The 20,269-nt window shown below is 39.3% G+C and overlaps 2 protein-coding genes across 3 annotated transcripts in view; one reads left to right on the top strand and one right to left on the bottom strand.

The window, feature by feature from the left end:
* The window catches only part of LOC140152550 (codanin-1-like), a 37,982-nt gene extending 30,806 nt beyond the window's left edge, over positions 1 to 7,176 (bottom strand). The window contains exon 1 of the mRNA XM_072174937.1: positions 7,077 to 7,176. Coding sequence (XP_072031038.1) covers positions 7,077 to 7,160 — 84 coding nt within the window. The 5' untranslated portion in view covers positions 7,161 to 7,176. The remainder of the gene's footprint in view (positions 1 to 7,076) is intronic.
* Positions 7,177 to 7,422: 246 nt separating this feature from the next.
* Positions 7,423 to 20,017, top strand: LOC140152547 (uncharacterized). 2 transcript variants are annotated; one of them, XM_072174929.1, is made up of 4 exons: positions 7,423 to 7,672; positions 12,790 to 13,191; positions 15,604 to 15,769; positions 19,878 to 20,017. In XM_072174929.1, exons 1-4 carry the CDS (start codon positions 7,555 to 7,557, stop codon positions 19,966 to 19,968), a joined length of 777 nt encoding a protein of 258 aa, XP_072031030.1. In that variant the 5' UTR covers positions 7,423 to 7,554; the 3' UTR covers positions 19,969 to 20,017. The 2 variants fall into 2 exon arrangements, with proteins under 2 accessions (XP_072031030.1, XP_072031031.1); XM_072174930.1 differs by lacking the exon at positions 19,878 to 20,017 and adding an exon at positions 17,791 to 18,602 and having other exon boundaries at positions 7,424 to 7,672.
* Positions 20,018 to 20,269: the final 252 nt, after the last annotated feature.

The following is a 20,269-nucleotide window of genomic DNA, read 5'->3' as shown; positions in this document are numbered from 1 at the left end:
TTTTCTTTTTTTCTTCTAAAATGCTAATATGCAATCATTATGAAAGTTCCCAATACATTTGGACGTGAAAAACATTGGGAATTTGCAAAGAAACAACATCATAAACTTCACCTCTCGAAACATCTCGCACGATTTGGATTAGGACAGCGAGTGCGGCCTCAGAGTTTAGTCTCCCACGCGGCCAGTTTGGTTACGCTCCTCCACATGTTGAGGAGCGTAACCAAGCTAGTTTTGTAGGAGACTACGGTTTATGATCGTGTTTTACATAAAGTCATAATCTAAAAATTATGACTTTATGTCGGACCAACAGAAAATCGCCCCGCTTTTACTACAAATAGGACTAATTTGACAGTTTGCTCATAGATTTAAATTAGAACATGTGTAAGTATTACAAATATGCCAAAAAATCGGTTTTGAAAAAAATAAAGGTAAATTCTGAAAAAAGATCGTACATTATGACTTTAACCGAAATGTGGCATATATCAAATTCAAAACTTTTTCATTTTAAGGACTTGATGTGACAAAAAATATAAATGATTCATTAAACGTTGTGTTGTTTATAAGGCTTCTGTGTTACTTTTTAATATTTGAGTGACTATGAGAGTTTTTGCCAGTTTGCCATTTTTGCCGGTTTAAACCAGGCAAAAACAGGTTTTTGCCATTTGCCAGCAAAAACATATTTTTGCCAGCAAAACTGAACCCTAGATCATTGTTGAAGTTATTATTATTGTACTTTCTTAGTCAGTGGGAGTGTTCTAGTTTGTAGACACATAATCTGATTGGACATCGCATGATTTCGGGTGCTGTCTATCAGGCCGTAGGCGTAGATGACCCCACGTCATCATGAGTGTTGTTAACGTGTAACACGCTTGTAGAGTTGCGCGTATGTATTGTGTTGTATGCATAGACTAGTGCAGAATATGCACACGCGCTAGTAGTACGCGCAAAAGAATACGTGAAGTTGTTTAACAAGTTTCATTTAGGTTTTTCCAGGGAGTTTTTTATGATGGTAACTTAGTTTTTGCTTTAAAAAATAGTTTACAGTTATCCAAATAATATTTAACTGACTAAGAATGAGAATGAACAATAGGAATTTTTGTTTTTACTATCCTACATAATGCAGTCATCTCCACGGCAAATTTGTCACAACCCCTACCTCTCTAACCCGGATTAGCGTTATCATAAGCCGTGCTCCAAACCATAAACCTGCCGTAAACAAACAGATATTTGCATAACAACACCCATTCATCTCTACATCACAGCACAGGGCCTGCACAGGTCGCATGATCAATTTGTGTTTCTATATTCAGATGTGGAAAATGTGAAGAAAAAACCCCGGGATATTACAGAAATTGGCATCATCATTTTAAGATTGTAGAAAACAAATAAAAAACAAGAAAATAGAAGATAACAGATGTTTTTAATGTAAAAGTAAGCAGATTCTTGCATTTGTATCCATTAATTTAGACAACGGCGAAAAAGAGAGGAGAAAACCAATCGATAATTACGCACACTATGTGTGTACAATGAATGGTGATGACATCTGCTAACTCAGGTAATTCGGTCAGGAAAGTCATTTACATATGACGTCCTTCGCATATATTCCCACCATCCAATCGTATTTCTTTTTCACATACCATATAAGGATATAGTGGGCGTACCTGAAAAAAATTCCAGGGTTTTTGGTCAAGGCATTTTGCTCCTACGACCTGATGAATATAGCGGCACTTTGAGGCGAATTTGACATGGAATTGAAATGCTTTTCTGAGAAAGATTGCGCTGACATCGTCTCATACATGTAACCCTTCGCTATTCTTCTGAATAATACTTTTTTATGAAAATTACAGGTGTCTTTAAAAAGTATATTTCCTAGATTATGTGAGAATTCCAGTAAATATGAGCATACCGTTTTTCACTGACGACACTAACTAGTCACCCTGAGTAAGGCCAAACACTTGTGTTGAACGTCAAATTGGTCACTGATCGCTCACTGTTCAAAATGTGACATCTACACCAATTACAGTCCCCGAAACGGTCTACTTTTTAGCCGACCTCAATTCCGAAACATTTAGTGATAGTTAAAAAAGTCTGAAATTCCCCGGTACAAACATCGAAAATGTCGCCTTTCTCATCAGTCCCGGTGGTGATACTACATGTATATCCGCATTGCTGTTTTCATACATGAATATGCATATCTCTGACCCCTGTAAGGTCAAAAACGTGGCGTTGTTTTCAACCAATCCGATCCACCGATTGTGACCACATGGTCAGTTTCCTGATTATTTTAAGCAGCTTGATACTGACGTCATATCTGAGGTGACCAGGAGGCAGGAGCTAACATTTTGGTCAACTGAACTTGACTCATGCGTTCTTTTGGTTCACATAAATCGAACAAAATTTTCAATAACGGGTAATAGTAGGATTTCAATTTTTTATTAATGAAGTTACTTGTAGTTTTGAAGAATGACAAAGTTGTTTTTGGAAACCAGGGTTCATAGGTTTTTGCCGCAGATGGAAAAACCCGCGGTTTTAACCGCGTTTTTAACCGCTTGGCAAAAACAGTTTTTGTCGGCAAAAATGGCAAAAACTAAGAAAGTGATTTATAGTTCAGTTTTTTCATCTCAAAACAAATTATTAAGTTACAAAAATTATTTCCTGAGTGTAACAAGGCCAGATTTTGTAATTATAAGTAACATATTAAGAAAAGGTAAGGCATGGCATGCGTTTTCATTGCTCAAGTGCATTTAACCGAAATGTGGCATATATCAGATTCAAAACTTTTTCATTTTAAGGACTTGATGAGACAAAAATTATGTTGAATGATTCATTAAAAGTTGTGTGCTGCTGTTTATGAGCTTTCGGTGTTATTTTTTAATAGTTGAGTGACTATATGTGAGTTTTTGCCAGTTTTGCCAGTTTAAACCAGGCAAAAACTGGCAAAAACAGTTTTTGCCACTGGCAACGGCAAAAACAGGTTTTTGCCGGCAAAAACCGAACCCTGTTGGAAACTTTATAGATGTTTGTTTCAACTGATGATGTAGGATCGCAAGGTGAGTGAATTTGTGAAGAGATTTGCTTGTTTGAGTGATAGTAGGATACGGGATGTAGGCTAGTCCTCTGTGTTTGACCAGCTCCGACGTCTCAATTCACACGGAATTATTCGTACCTGCTTACCAGACAGCAGTATGGAACCAGACATAACTAACTAGTAACTCCTCCATACCTTAACACATGGATCTACGCAGTGTAAATTCGGAGGTCACAATGTATTGTGCGGGCTCTGTGTATAAAGTATCGGGAAGAGGACAATAACTCTCATCCATATTTGGGGGTTCAACTAGCCAACACATTAGAATGGGACATTCAAACCCAGCAAGCAGTTAAAAAGGCCCAGCGAGTTTTAGGTATCGTCAAAAGAAATCTTTGGAGTTGCCCAGAAAAGGTGAAGACAACTGCCTACTTGACGCTTGTTCGTCCCCACTTGGAGTATGGTACAGCTAACAGCTGCATGGTGTCCTTACTTTGCAAGAGGGACTACACCAGAGAACCTGGGTCTATGACCAAGATTTCGCAAGAACTCAACTGGAACACATTGGAAGAAAGAAGAACAGGGAAACGGCTCACAACCTTATGGTCAACAAGCTCATCGATGTTCAGATGGATGAGTACCCGTATTTAACCCCAAATACCAGGCTTACCAGAGCGCACCAACTCAAGTTCAAAGAGACATCAACAGGGTTAGCGGTGACCTGCTGAGTCCAGGGGTCCAAATTAGCAAATAAAGGGGTCCAGGCATCTAATTCTACACATACATACAAAATTAAGGGGTCCAAATCACAGGGACCTATCAAAACAAGGAGTCCTGGACCCCAAGACCCCTTAAAACGCTACCCCTGGACATCAACCAGGCTAAATAGTTACAAGAACTCCTTCTTTCCAACCACTACCAAGATGTGGAATAGTATGCCCGCATCTGTTGTCAACTCAGCCAGTTTAGAATTTTCAAGAGTAAAATGTTATGGAGCATTACACCCATCGAATGTGTGTCATCAGCCCTCAGATCGGCCCTCAGACACACACACACAGGCATAGAGTTGTGCAGTAGCATGTTTTGTTGACATTTTTTGTCAATGTTTACATCAATGACAGAAGTACTCCCATAATTGAAAACTCAAATACAAAGGACATCAATTGGCAATCTTAATGTTATGCAATCAAGTTTACAACACATCAGTCTTAATACAATGGGCAGAAAGTTAATGAGTCACGCCATTCAAGTGCCAATATTGATTACTTCAAGTGGCCTAGTGGAGTGACCAGATATAACCCTACATGATTTCCATGTTATTTTGCAATAACAAAACCATGTTTTCCTTGATTTTGGTATGAAATTGAGCAAATAGAATTCAATGTCATGTCAATTTGGAGTTATTAAGGGCAACTAAAACTGATGTGAGGTAAGTTTTATCTGTTTGGAATCTGTATTGACTATTCTGAAGGAATTACTGCAATGTAAACAAACTAAGTCATGGCCCATATGTAGACTGCCTAACTAGCCTGTATCTCGTTTCGGCCAAAGGACGTCTGTAATACATACCTGTTTTTAATGACTTTGCAACAATGTTTCTATTGTCAGCAATAACAGCTTGCATTCATACTTTTGAGTTTATATGGTGAATTTTCGTACACATCATAAATAAGTGAAATCAGAATATCCTGAAAGGAATTTAGGTAACTAATTCAACGACACTGACCTCGCAGCAGCTAATGTTTTCATGTAAACATGGCGTCATTAGACATTTTAGCCTACGTTTCAGTATCCTACTATCGGATCGTTGAAACAACAAGACCTCACTCCCCGGCCTCATTCACGAATTCACTCACCTTCCTACACCACCAGTTGAAATAAAACTCGAAACATCCCGTGTTATTCCTCAAAACTACATGCACCTTCATTAATAAAAATTGAAATCCTAGTAGAAATCCGTTATCGAAAATTGTTTGATATAAAACGTCAACAAAAGTAATTTTTCTGAAGAGTAGATACCGCGTGTCAAAATGGCGGCCGCAGTCGCATCCCCCCAGCTTTGTACGTGTACCCATGTCACGCTATGTCTACGTGACGAACAGTCAAGGTCAGAGGACAGCGCAACCTGTGTGCTGTCATGCCGTAATATAATGGCTCCGCCCAATGAACGGCGCTGTCAATCATCCTTATTCACAATCGCCTTTGTCGAACAGACTTTTACGCAGGTAAGAGCTCACGCTGTCCTTACTTTAGCGATTAGGATCGACGAGCGTCAGGCCGACACAATCTGGTTGTGTAGGAGACTATCATCGTGATGCCCACATTGGAACCATTGGATTACGGAAGAAATATTCATACCAGGACTGAAGCAAATGTGGCCATTTCTATGTTTGTACCGGGCAAGTACCGGACATTTTTCAACACGGAGCTAGCGGAAATTACTACAAATTCGTCCAAGGTAAGCAAAGGGTTGGGGATCGCATTTTTAACTTTGACTAAACTGTTTCGGAGTTAAGGCACGCTAAAAGTAGACCATTTCGGGGCTGTATTTGGTGTACATGTGACGCTTTTGAACAGAGTAAAAACGACCACTTATTCGCTATTGCTGAAGTATACGCGCCGAATCATGTACCAATACACGAGGTATTGGTACATGAGATAGGTATGTTCATAAAATTTTGATGTTCAATATTTTTAGCTGGAAGTTCTTTCATTTGAAAGTGAATCAAATTACCTAAACAATAAGGGGTCAATCATATTTCTAGTGCATATACTTTTGAAGTTACAGACAAAAATAGTGTCACCAAATTGTCCAAAATTTTGTGTGTGAAATTGTGACAGCAGGCACATGTACAATGTACACTACTGTATGTGACCCCAGATGACCTCCTATTCTTTACTGTAAGAAAGCTGTTTTGGATGGTCTTGATTTACACACAAATTGCTTTTGCGCTTTAACGAGCGTCCACTTGGTGGAACATAGATTGCACTATGTGATAGCTTATGAATCCATTATTATGCCAGTACCTACATAAGTCAACATCATTTAGGTTTTGGTTGTCAAAATTAATTTTTAGTAATTTTTTCCATTGAGCCCCACAGTAAAGCCATTTTTGGACCGTACAGGCACATTCCACTTCCCTATGGACGAATAGCGCCACCTATAGTGTGTGATGTGAGCCTGACTACATGAGATCAGGTATAGCCCATATGAACATTGTGTGCTGGTTTTCAGTACCCTGTTTTCCATGGGTGACTGTAGGAACCCATGGATTCGATCCATGTAATGGAGCATATCACAGGAAATAGGAGTCAAAATTAATTTGCGTCCTCCATGCGAGCGAAAGGTCAACGTTGGTTTAGATGTGTTGCAGCAGCTTGCCGTTACCGACAAAACCACATTGAGATTGAGAACTGCATAATGACCTATATAACATGATAAAAGCTAGACTGCGGAACTCAGTCCTCAATGATAGTCAGTCATTTATCTTTTGGTCGTTAATATATGACTATCATTTGAGGACTGAGTTCTTACCATACATCTTCCGAGGTGCAGTTTCAGACAATAGCTTGGGATTATTGGGGCAGAGGTTATCTATTGAATCCTTTCATGACCACTGAAGCATATAGTCAAGTCTGCCAAGGACACTCGGCACGAATTGAAAGACCATGTCACCCTCGACAAAAGAATACATGCATGTCTGGCTTTGTCAAAGGTCATACGACACCAATTTGGTGGTTTTTTATGCACCTCGAAATATGTACCTTAAAGTCTGTGTGATTAAAAGCTATATGGCTACTAACTATGCAAGCTATAAGACCCGAGTCTGAGTCTATTCTTTAAGCAAATCACACATTCGTGCATTTTAATATTGCTTCATGTGCTTGTTAAATCTTTTTTTTTTTAATTGAATTCTTACGGACAGCTCGTAGCCCATTAGTTGTAAGCTTATACTAGTTTAGGGTCAATTTATTCCCATTCACCACGGATTTTAAACCCAAAAGTTACATCAAGTACTTAATAAATGTTAAATCTACAAACACCTACATTACATTCTTTATTGCAAAGCCAAGACACGATATTTTTGGCTGAAGCTTTGCCGTCCAAGAGAAGTTCCAAAACTGCAGCCATTTTAACAGCTGTTGATCTTGAACTGCTTCCGGTTTTCAGTTCTAAAAAATAATTCTGATTTAATTATAAGTTCTTACTACGAAGAAAAATGATATATAAAAAATACTATAAAATAAATATTTAAAATATTGTGGTTTTAGATTTCGTATTTCTCATGACAGAACTATTTTTAATTTGTAAAAAAAAAAAAAAAAATACCCAGTGGAGTTCACAAAACTCAGTAAACAAACATTTCCCGCCAAATCATTCTGTTTTGTTTTGATGAACCCGTGGCAAGTCAGGTCACATGTTGTTTGTCTCTTTAAATTTGGCAGCTCGCGACCGAATTTCAACATTTAGAGCAAGATTTCTCTACATTTTGATCAGAATTGGTTGAAAATATTTTACAGACAAGATGCCAAAGCGTCCAAACCCATTTGGAGACCCTTATGCGACGCAATTCAAAATGCATATAAGTCAGAAAGAGGTCGATTTGGGAGTCAACAAAGAGCAGAACATGAAAGTCGTATACGGTAAGCTTTAGTAGTACGTTGTTCGAAATGTTCTAACTTTCGTATGAACAACCGATAGCTTGTGATACGAAAGTTAGAACTTGCAAGGATGTTATCGTATGTAACGTACTTGTTTACATGTACGTGTGATACATGTACGCAGTTGCCATACATAAGAGGGCGAGATGGCCGAGTGGTTAAGGCGTTGCGCTGCCGGCCGGGAGATACGATCGACGAGGGTTCGAGCCTTGCATGCTTGGGCTTGCCTTAGGTGAAAATTCTCTTCCCTCCCAAAAAGTTCCTATATGGTCAGAAATCCTTCAATTCAGTTCAGGTATTAATTTCAGAATTTAATTGAAGAATTTCTTCTCGCCCCCATACACTGCTTATCACATGCAGATATAGGTAGTGTATGTGCTTCGTCCGTGATTCGGAAGTCACGTAAAGCCGTTGGTCCCGTGTACAGGAAGAGTCAAACCCTGTGCACGTTAAGTGTCAGAGCTATTCGAAAAGAGAAGGGGGACCATCCCCGGTTCTGATATCTGCAATCAATCCTAGGTTCCAGGATCGTGCATAGGTAAAAAAACTATGCACGTTAAGCCCGTGCGACAATACTCAATTTGAGGTATGCACGTATATATAGGAAGGAAGGAAAGGAACAGAGTACAATTTCATGCATATGAATAAAAACTTCTTCCTCAAGTTAGTTGTTGTCTCCAAAATATCATGAAATAGTTCGTGACATATTACTGACACACTGTACTATAATATTTTCTTAAATTTTCATACATGTACTTACAAAAAATCATCAATATTCGTTCTCCGAACGGCTTCGATCAACGCCGTGTTTCTGCTGTATATGCACCCACTGACCTCCAGCAGTGTTGCCAAAAATGTTAGCCCAAATCGCGAGTCAAATAAATTAAAAGTCGATCGATTGTTTTTAAAATTCATACATTGGTATCTATGGGATAGCAAAATACCATAAATTGCCTACGCCAGATTTGAAAAGTTGCTCAATTACTTTCTTAACCATCAATTGGTGTCTATTGGACAGGAAACTGTAGTGTGGAAAATCTTCAAAAGTCATCCTATTGGGCTACTAAGTCGCTGCTTTGCCAATCCTGAACTCCGTGACGTGCTTATTCCACCAGCCGTCTACACTGCGCATGTACTGTGACCACTGATCAGTGACTGTGACTGATTATGACCCGGATGTACCCAATTGAAAAAGGTCGTCTCTAGCGTGTACATCGGTGACAGTAAATCGGCCATGATCATTCCTCGGAGCATCGCACTGCTGTGACCTAAAACATCTCCAGAATGTACTTCAAAGTAGGGGTGTGATTTTCAGGTAATTTTGTGCCCGGGTACCCGGCGCATTTTTCGGGCTGGTAACCGAAATTGCCAAAAAAAAATTTAAAAAAAAAAAAAAAAAAAAAAAAATTTTTTTTTTTTTTTTTTTAAATTTTTTTTTTCCGGTTTTGTAGTGTCTCTGGACCTAGACCTAAATGCTAGGATCATGGTTGACCTAAAAAAAATATTTAAAAAAAATTGAATTTTGCACATTGTTTTGTAATTTTAATATGAAAATTGATACATAGTTTTCATGTCATACTCTATTAATGATATCAAAATGCATTGAATTTGAATGCATTTTGATATCATTAATAGAGTATGACATGAAAACTATGTATCAATTTTCATATTAAAATTACAAAACAATGTGCAAAATTCAATTTTTTATTTTTTATTTTTTATTTTTTTAAATTTCGGGTACCCGGGCAGGGAATTTCCTGCCCGGGTAATAGGATTATCGGGCGGGACTCGAATTCCCGGGACTCGCTCACACCCTTACTTCAAAGATGTATTTTTTCTCTAAAAGTAAGCAACCTTGAATCCGAAGATACATTATGTTAGTCCAGGAAAATTGTAGCCAAAAGTGACATCCGGAAGAATGTTTTTTACTTGCGTTATAAAAAGTATCATGCAGACGCGTTTTCAAATAGCAGAAAGTTCTATCTTATGCACACATAACTCTCGTGTCGTCGTGCATAAAAGATAGATTTTTCGATCAAGTAGTACGTAGTGTAACTGTAAATAGTTATAACTTCATGACTTACACTTAACTCTCAATTGTAGTAACTACAAATGAATTTTCGAACGTTGAGGACTTGTTCACAAGTTGTAGAACCTTCGGTAGGATCAGTGGCGTAGCGTCATAGGGGCACGCACGCGCACGGGGGGCACGTGCGCCCCAATCCCAATCGATCTGAAAGTGTTAAATCCCATAGCATACACATTAGTACATGTAGGCAAGAAATTGGAAAATTGCTGAAAAACGGCTTGTGCCCCCAATCAGACCCAGTGCCCCCCCTCCCAATCATGGTCGGTGCCCCCCCCCCATGACATGTGATGACCCGCCACGCTGCACGCTACGCCAGTGTTCATTTTTGCTAAGTATATCTAGTAGCAAGGCATGTATTATTTAATATATTTATAATACTCGCATTGGATTTGGAAACCTGTGCCACTGGATTGAGTTTCAGGGGGACAGTCTGAGACTGGTCATTTTTGACATTGGATGTCATCTCATCTCATGATCTGTGATTGCTCAACTTACGATGCATCAGCTTTTGTCCACGAGTCCAAAGAAATACTTTTTTTAAAGAGCAGGTAAACGTCTATTATATTGAAACTTCAGTCTTCAGTCTTCAGTGGTTATACCCCTCAACAGTCTTGTAGACTAAACTAGGAGTGGTGGTGGCCAATGACCTATCAGCCAGTGCGGTGAAACTCAAGGTGCCACAAACGAAATCACGAAGTGCCTTAAAGTGGAGAAGTATATACAAGGTGCTGGTGCTACAATAGATTGGTTTTTAAAGACATCTGAGGCTGGGCGGTGGACGCAGATCCATGATGACTGGGAGTACTGTCGACCGGAACGCTGAAATTGATGGTGCATTCACTGCAGAAGCAGGAAGTTTATTCCAGATCCTTATCGCCCTTGGGTGGAATGAATAGCAGTATGCATCTACGCTTGAGTTTGGTTGTTGATACCGATATAATCATGTTGGTTACGGGTGGATGATGTTGGCAAAGGAAGGTATGATGGAAAAGTGATGTTGACTAACTGGAATTGAATTTTATAAAACATAGTGGCTTGGTTGACAAGACGTCTTGTATGCAGAGTGTCCCAGGATAGTTGTTTGAAGAGTGGGGTGACCCGAGTTGTTCTACGGTAGTCTTGGTGGACAAAGCGAACGGCTTGACGCTGCACTTGTTCAAGAGCCTGTATGTCCTGGTGTATGTGTGGGTTCCATATTTCGCCACTATATTCTAGTTGGGGACGCACCAAGGACAAATAAGCCTTCGCTTTCACATCTTTGTTACAAGGTGATAAGGTCCTCCTCAACATACCCAACGTACGACTGGCTTTGGCGATCGCTTTCTTGCAATGAGTTGACCATTTTAGGTCGTCTGAAATTGTTACACCCAGGTAGTCATGCTGTTTTACTCTTTGAAGAGCTTCTCCTTGAATGTTATACATGTATGTATGGAGGCTGATCTTCCTTTTCAGGGTGATAGACATGACTGCACATTTTGCAACGTTAAAACTCATGAGCCAGGTGTCTGCCCAGGATGCAAGTGTATCCAAGTCGTTCTGCAATACAGCATGGTCAGTAGGGTCATTTATTTCCGTATACAAAATGCTGTCGTCAGCAAAGAGACGAATGTTAGACTTTATGTGTTCATTGATGTCGTTCTCTTCAAATCTCTGGTTAGACCACACCTGGACTATGCTATGGCATGCAAGCATGTAGCCCGCACATGGAAAAGGACAAGAAGGTCATCGAAAAGGTGCAGGCAAGAGCAACCAAGCTCATCCCGAGTATCCAGCATCTTACATACATACGGTACGGAGAACGACTAAGGAGACTCAACCTCACCACAATGGAGAAGAGAAGGGAAAGAAGGGACATCATCCAAACATACAGAATCATGAATCAAATCGACAGGATCAATCCAGTATACCCTTTTCCAGAAAGCAGACTACCAGGGTAGCAGAGGACACTCCCAAAAACTGGCCAAATCAAGATCAAGACTAGATACAAGGAAATATTTCTACAGTCAAAAGAGTGGTGGAAAATTGGAACAAATTGCCTGAAAGTGCTATTCAATTGCCCACACTCCTCTGCTTTTAAGCAGGAACTAAGCAAATTGGGTTTTTAATGGGCAAAAAAGCCCCCCAAACCCTGCCACACTATTATCATCTCAGAAGAAGGTGAAGGTGTTGGTGTTGTCAACTTTTTGGAATTGCTTGGCGTGAGACAGAGGCGTACTGGGATTTGCCAACTACAATGTTCATTTTGACCCGTGAGCTCTCGATAATCTGAAAAGCAGGGAGAGTGGGGGTGGGGGTAGGGAAAACGAAAGCCCGAGTAAAAAATCCGACTACATTGTATGTACATTAATTTTAAGCAGAAATTTACCCCGGGACTTTGGTCTCTAAAACACACTGTCAATCATACTTGTTTATCAATCCAATTTAACCACAAGAACTAAGCATGGTAGTACATGACGCGATAAATGTACGTTCATGCACCACTGCACTGAGAGTTTAACTTTCGCGCCACCAAAAATGTTTGTGTGAAATATAAGTATAACACATGTTTTATAAAAACATTTTTTTTTGTTTTTTGTACTAAAAATATAGTGCACAAATTGTAATTTGTACTGGGATTCTTTTGTAAAAATGTGTCATTTTAACAGTTGCATTTCCTACCGTCTAAGTTCACATGTCCTTCGTATTGAGTATGTTGAAACCCAACATTGCAAATGTGGTAATTTTACGGCCGGCCAGCAGGTGTCAGACACGCTGTTTCGCATCTTTTTCAGCATTTTTTGTCTTTTCTTTTAATGGGTCATTCTCAAACATCGGGTCGGTCGGTGGAGTACAAACAAACTTAATTTTTTTGTCCTTATGGCATGCGACCAATTATGTTCATTCTTCACAAACTTAACCTTTTCTGACGGTGTAATTCAGTAGTACGCACCGCATAAATGTTAGAATGAAAGTTCATCTGTGTTGGTAGTAAACATAACCTCTTTGTTGCTCTTGTGATATTGAATTACAGAAAGGACACTAGCTTTAATGTATGGAGTTCCAAAGGATCCGGCTCTTACAAATGGACATGATATGAATGGTCAGCCAAATGCTCACCATGGTATGAATGGTCATTGTGGTGTGAATGGTCAGCTAAATGGTCATCCTGGCATAAATGGTCAAGCTAATGGACATAGTGTGAATGATCACCAAAATGACATAAATGGTCACGGAGCTACCAATGCACTGCAACACCTAATGGATCGTGGGCAGCAAATGACCAGTGGTCATTCTGAGACTGGTCCAAGTGAAGCTATGGACATTGATATGACGGACAAACAAGAGCTGGTTTCTGGTCAAAGTTTCTTGGATTCAAAATGCAGAGTAGTCAATTCCTTTCCAAATGGTGCTATGCAGAGTAAAGAAGCAGCAGGTAATGTGTTAATCCTTAATACTTGTATGAGTTGATTACCTTATGACTCCTTTGAAGCAATCATAAAGTACTAGATATGTACGTGTATGTAATGTATTATAATCAGTGTTGTAGTCGAGTCCTCGTCATCCGAGTCCGAGTCCGAGTCCTTGGTGTCCGAGTCCAAGTCCGAGTCCAAGTCCTTGCCAATTTCTGATATCCGAGTCCGAGTCCGAGTCCTCAATGTTCGAGTCCGAGTCCGAGTCCGAGTCCTTATGTATCAAATTCAAGCCCTGGGGTTTTGACCAATACTTTATTAACGTAGGCCTATATTTAACCAGAATTTTAGTTCTATATTATTTTCATGTAAATACATAATTTGTTAGTCCCACCTTGCATGCCTAATATAGTTTTGGGGCTGTGCAATAATTATGCGGAGCCCGGGGAGGTGTGAAATTGCAAGAGATGCTTTTTAAGGGATTTTGGCGGCCATTTTGAAAAACGCCCTCTAGCGAGAGTTCCCCACATTTTTTGATGGGTCAGACCTCTCTCATTTTATTCACCTTCAAAACTTCTTGTACCGTACTCAAACCGAGAACGGGACTTCCATTCTGGACCCTATCCCCTCTCGGCCTGCCAAAAATCGCTTGCCCCCCACTCCCGGCCTGCCAAAAAAATTTGCACCCCCTTTGCACATGCTATTTTTGAGGATCCCAATTTACAAACCTTGGATATATATTGGGAGTGCAGCGAGCAGGCAAATTTGCACAATATGTAAGCGTTTCCGTACTGTTTTCTAAGCAATTTTAGAGCGTTTTATTTGAAAGGTGCCCCATGTGTCAAAATTGCTTGTTCCCCCCTCTCAGCTTGCCAAAAATTGCTTCCACCCTCCCTTTCGATCGGCCACAAAATCTTGCCCCTAATTTTATCTTCCCCCATGCTCATAACAGAGTATAATCACAGACTCCCCCACCCTAACTTATTAGGCTTGTGTTTTAAAGAGGCAAAAGATGCAATATGACAATCAAAATATGATGTCACTACCAAACTTCAGGTGCCAAGCGAAAGGGTGTTGGATCTGGCTGTAGGCCTATGCAGTATTATTCCGGGAGTGGGGGGAATCACTCACATGTAAAGGTGGTACGGGTAGGCTATGTGCGGCGGTCAAGGGTCCCTTTTTCATGCTCTCTGGAAGTTCCTTGAGACCCACAGTTTGCATCATGCTCCAGTTCATTGAGCCTAACACTCTGGAAATTGTAGCTCTTTAGCTTAAATTTGGAAACATTTTGAATTTGTTAGCTTTAAAGCCTATAATATGGCCCAATTTTAGTTCACAGACCTCCACAAAGATGTTGAAATTTCAGTTCATCAAGCCCCTATTTTGCCCACAAATTATTATTCATGTATATTCTATAGACTTGCGCCTAACCAAGCAGTCATGCTGTTACAATGTCCGATTGGGCTTTCCGTAGATTGGACTTTCCGTACAAAACAAACGATTATGATTAAAATCCATTTACCAATTAAAGATATAACTGAAAGCAATCTTGCTTTTTGGTTGTACTTTTATTTAGAATCTGAATTTATTTGCATGTAAAATTACTTAAATTAATCATGTGATGTGATCACTGATCAAGCATAAGAAGAAGTTTACAATGAACGAAAATAAAAGACCTAAAAGACCCTATTTTGCGGACTCAAGAGGACTCGAAGCCGAGTCCCCGAGTCCTTGGGGTCCGAGTCCGAGTCCAAGTCCTTAGCTTCCGAGTCCAAGTCCGAGTCCGAGTCCTTGAAAAAAGGACTCGAGTCCGGACTCGCGTCCGAGTCCGAGTCCCGAGTCCTCCAACACTGATTATAATGGTCAGCCCAATATCTGTGCCAGTGCAAGTTTTAAAATGTTGTGTGTTTTTTCATATTATAAAAACATGTAAAATATAACAAGACATTTAAATGTGATCAAAATGTTTTGACCAAAACCAAAACTTAATCCTGTTTATAATGTTTTCAGAACATTTTCATGTATGCTGGGGTGTATGTTTTTTACCAGTATTATGATCTTCCACTTCTTGTCATCACCTTATCTTTGCACCAACTAATCTCACCCGTCTTGCTTGATATTACTATAAAAGTGGAAATTCTCATGCTACATTTACACCCATGCTTTTCGCAACACGTAAATAACAACACGTAAATATATATTCCTTTTGTGTATAGTTTGATTGGCATGTTAAAATTGCAAATTGAAAACAATTGAAATGGTTCACAATTGGTCAAACGCAAAAAATTACATGCGTTAAAAATGTCCACTTTTACTGTACCAGTATTTGTGTCTCTCTCTAGTGTTTTTAAAATGTTGCACAATAATCAGCCTGACTATAAAACTTGATTACATTGCATTTTGTATTGAATCATATGTACATACTCTCTTTGCAGGTTGCCATAACAACAACATCTCACCTCCATCCAGCTGTCAGATGTGTAAACAGGGTAGAGCTCCAAAGTCACATTGTAACTTCTGTGATAAGCTACTATGTGCACATTGCATCAGAAAATGTGACAACTGTGAAGACAATTTCTGCTCTATTTGTACAACAGTCAAGTAAGTAATAGTCCCGTGTATAAGGGGCTGTGCAAAGATGTTCCCCCGGAGTAGTGAATTCTCTGAATGGTCTGCCAAAATGCTTGTCCCTGTCCCTTTGACATACCAAAAATATCCCCCCTTCTTTTGACATGCCAAAAAATATTTTCCCCCTTTACACAGGGCAGATCTTTATTTATTTAATCATAAGCCTGCCAGAAAATATTTGCCCCTCCCTTTTTGGTTTGGCCTCCTACATGTAGACTAATTCCAATCAGCCGTCTACACTTCGCATGTACTGTGTATGCTTCGTAGTGACGACTGATTATCTGACAGTCCATATCGTGACGGACTTCTGAAAACTATTCAATGCGACTTTGGTTGTGCGCTGTAGCGCGACCGACTGGCGGCACCCGTGTACCACGTCGCGGTACCACGCCGCTGTGAGAAGATCGTGCTCTGAACTTCTAAAAACAACAAACTCGGTCAAAAGGTCAATTTGGACACAACTGCGCATGCTCTATGCCACAGGAGTCCTGTTGCAAAATCTGTCACTTTTTTTCCACGTAGTTTTCTCAGTCCTCAATCCAGACGGTTGATGAATGAGGGCGGCAGTCTACTCATACCACCCTGGGGTAAAAATGATAAATTATAAAAAGTAAATTTGATAGTGTGTTACCTATTTTTATGAAAATATGGTTGTGATTCTTGTAGGGGTTGAGATTTCATTTCTTGGCTCTATTTAACTAGACCAGGGTTCGAATTCGGCTGTATCGCATAGCAGTTTGCTCCACATTTTGAAGTTACTGCTACCCAATTTTGCATTTGTATAGCACTTTTCATAGTGCTTTATATACATTGTAGAAGTATCCTGATTATGATGAATTAGCCAAAAACTGCTACGCAAAATTTTTAAACGAATTCGAACCCTGAACTAGACACTCCTTTTATTAACCCTAACCGCCTAAGGGCTTTTTGGCGATGGGAAGGGAAAGAAGGAAGGAATAAAGAGAGAAAAGAAGGAAAGAAGTTGTTTGCTCTGGGTGGGATTGAACCGAGACCCCTCGCATGCCAGGCACTGGGTCGGGCGACACTTTGCCATGGGTCTTGGGCTTCGCTGGCCAGCGAAACCGTGCCTATATATCACTTGGGGCGATTGCGTCATCACACCACGTGGGATGCATGCACGAACAGCGCATATATCAAGTAGTATTTTGTAGTATACCGTCCTGTTAGGGTTAATCAAGAGATCTGGAGGAAGAAATTTTTGTGATATATCAACCAACTTTGTTTACAGTGAGTTGATTTGAATTGAATGAAACTCAATTTTAAAATGGTTTACCTTCAACTCTTCCTATACCTTTTGACCAGGAGCCAAGCGTTGATAATCGGTGATGAATCTACAGGCCAGTAGCGTATATGTGAACTCGAGTTTATGCGTACGCGTTACAAGTTGATTGGCAATGTCAATGACAAACGGACATTCCAAATGAAAGCATCATGTGAATTACATAAGCGTTAGCTTGACTTTGTTGTTAAAAAGGGATTCAATCATGTTTCACCATTGTTCATCACCGACTAGCAACCACGTCCGGCGCGTCTGCATGTTTTTTTTTTAGGGCTGCCAAAGCAGACGACACGGACGCATCGTTGTTAATCGGTAATGAGCAACAGTTAAACATGATTTAATCCCTAAAACTTTCATTTTCTTTCCCAGAGGGCTTTAAAATGGTACAGGATGTGTGCATTGATTAAGAAAAAAAAATGTTTGTGACTTGCAAAACCCCACTGAATTAATACAGGATTAAAGGTTTTTGGCACTTTGCTTGCAAATGATTTGACCTTTTGAATTATATTCCTGTATCAATCCACACTCAAAAACAAACAAATGTTTTGAGCTTTGAAGACCTTCAGAAACAAAAGAAATATTTTGCCTTTAATAATTTTATAATATTTCTCTCAATAAACTTATATTTTTAGAAGTTGCCTGTATGTATAGATGTTTAAAATACCACTTTGTTGATTTTGTTTGTCTCCTACAGTTATGATGAAAGATACGAGCAGGTATTTTGTTTCAGCTGCACGGAATAATTGAACTTGGACATTCCACCCACCTACAAAGTCTTCAATATAATATGACAATCACATTTTGATGATGCATTTGATGTCAAACAATATTTTGTTCAGTGTTCAGGCAGTGACATATGTTTTGCAGTTATCTCAGCCGGTATTTGATACTGCATATTGATATGTGTGCATCCCAATGAGGTAGAAACAAAGAGGACCAACTCCGCCATGTTTGCTAGTTACTCATGGAGTCAAAATAGTGTACCTCTGGTTGTTTGCATTCTGTGTGTAAAGCATTGGTCCAAAACATGTGTCAAGCATAGGATGTGCAAACCTTTGTATTGCTCAAGCCTGCCATTTCAGGCTTTTGCCGACAAATACAAGAGGTACACGATTTGCCTCCCATGAGCAACAAATCAATATGGCAGATTTACCATAGCATTACACACAGGGCAAATTGAAGTCGGTACTCTTTAGGTATAATCTCTTTGGTGCATGCTCAAATCAGACAGCACATAAGTGCATTGCAGCATTTCTCAGTCTTAAGGTGGCTGTGTACTCTCAGACATGCATGTAGTAAAAGTGCAATAACTTTGTAATTATTCGTGCAAAACATATAAAGGTATACATTTTTATGAAGGCAAGACATCAATAAATCTTAATATAAATACAGATTTGGGGTAAAAACAACAATTTTGAAGAAAATCACAAAAAAATGAGTTTTTGGCAATATTTGTTAGGTACATCATAACAAAAAACACTCTTTCCAAAATATTTTATTTTGTTTTTAGCTCAATCTTGAGGCTCCATTCCAAAAGCGGTTTTTTATTTTTTTGATATTGGCTTTATTTTTTGAGATATTGACCATATAAGGCATCAAAATGAACTTTTTAAAATTCAAAACGCCTATTTGCACAAAATGATGCCCAAAATCGGAAATAGACCAAAATATAAAAAATGAGAAAACCGTTTCTTGAGTCGATCATGCTTTTTACGATGATCATATTTGCTTACCTATAGATGCTGTATTTATTGAGTTATCGTGTACCTAAATCGTCATTTTACCGAGAAAATGAACATTGAAATAATGGCCGTTGAAGTTTAAAGTGGTCACATTTTGCACTTTCATCGAATCTCACAGGAGAATGCGACAGTTTTCGCTTTTGTAACTTCTATTACGTGAACATCGGGTAAATCCACAGCCCCTTGAGAAGTTTGAGCGAAATCCATTCATAACTTGATATTTAAATCGGGGAAAGAACTTGAAAAAACCCACATTTTATCAGCTAAAACGGAGCCATTTGACCACTAGGTTTTTGTGAAATCAGTGCTTCCGTGGTGTTTCCATAAGATGCGCCGGCGCATGCAGATAAGCGTCAGCGTATGCGTCAGCGTATTTCTTGCGTTAACAAATTGCGCGATCACGCAACGCGATGAGTTGTTGGCGTGTACCTTGCTGGTACAACACAGATTTTCTTTCCTTTTCAATTTCAAACACGAGTGGAATAGTGAAATAAAATCCTTAAAATATTGCAGTTGGAGTTTACAAATCTGGATTTTCATTCCTTGTATTTATAAAAAACATAACAAGGTACAAACATATCATAAAAACTCAATTTTGAGAAAGAAACAATGGCTAGAGTACACAGCCGCGTTAAGTAAAAATGTAGTATCAGCTTAATAACACAAACTGCAATTAACTCCCCCCCCAGCACCACCAAACATGGGCTTTGCCTCCTTTCCTGGTTTACTTCAGTCAGCAAAAATCACAGAAAACCCAATATTTTCAGCAAATTCCCCCAGATTTCATTCTCCCTACATGTACCTTTCCCCTAAGAAAAATTAAATCCTGGTGCCACCACTGATCAAAACTGGCATCCAAATAATAATGCAGTAACTATCTTCTTGCAACTACTGCATGGTTACTTGGGGGAGCAGACTAAAGATACCTGCTTCCCTTAAAAGAGTATCTACTTGGTATCACAAAATATGTCACTGCCTTGAAGGGTAAACACTAGAAAGAAATGAATTTTCTTATTGTATTTGATTCACACTTTTGCAGTAGTCAGCTTCAGCCATGTTGGACATCACCCGCCAAGAAACCAGCTGTCAAACGTAGCACTGGAGCTTTGACATACGCTCCTTTCATGTAAATTGGGGTGAGAGTAATATTGAATGTCTCAGCACAAGTTAACGCATTAACCCCAAATAACATGCACATGATGCACATCTTGTCTTCTTTATACAAGAGGATGTATTTGTTCAGTAACTTTAAAAACTAGTTTTTCCTTTGCCATCGTTTGTGTTTGACAATGACACCATGACTGTGTACAAGGTGAATGTTTGGAGCTTCATGAGCAGCGGTTCCCAAACTTACTAAAATGCTTGTTATGTGATCCATTTTGAAAGACCACTTCAAGTCTAACATGGTGTTGTCACACATTGGTTTGTTTT

Source organism: Amphiura filiformis, chromosome 5 (genome assembly GCF_039555335.1).
Source record: "Amphiura filiformis chromosome 5, Afil_fr2py, whole genome shotgun sequence".
Lineage (NCBI taxonomy): Eukaryota > Metazoa > Echinodermata > Ophiuroidea > Amphilepidida > Amphiuridae > Amphiura > Amphiura filiformis.
Note: the sequence above shows the minus strand (reverse complement) of the source record. Positions and strands in the feature narration are given on the sequence as shown.

Excerpts from the sequence above, each read along its gene's own strand:
- LOC140152547 (XM_072174929.1), top strand. The coding sequence starts at position 7,555 with ATGCCAAAGCGTCCAAACCCATTTGGAGACCCTTATGCGACGCAATTC. Across the intron at positions 7,673-12,789 it reads GAACATGAAAGTCGTATACG|AAAGGACACTAGCTTTAATG; the intron begins GTAAGCTTTAGT and ends ATTGAATTACAG. Across the intron at positions 15,770-19,877 it reads TCTATTTGTACAACAGTCAA|TAGTCAGCTTCAGCCATGTT; the intron begins GTAAGTAATAGT and ends ACACTTTTGCAG.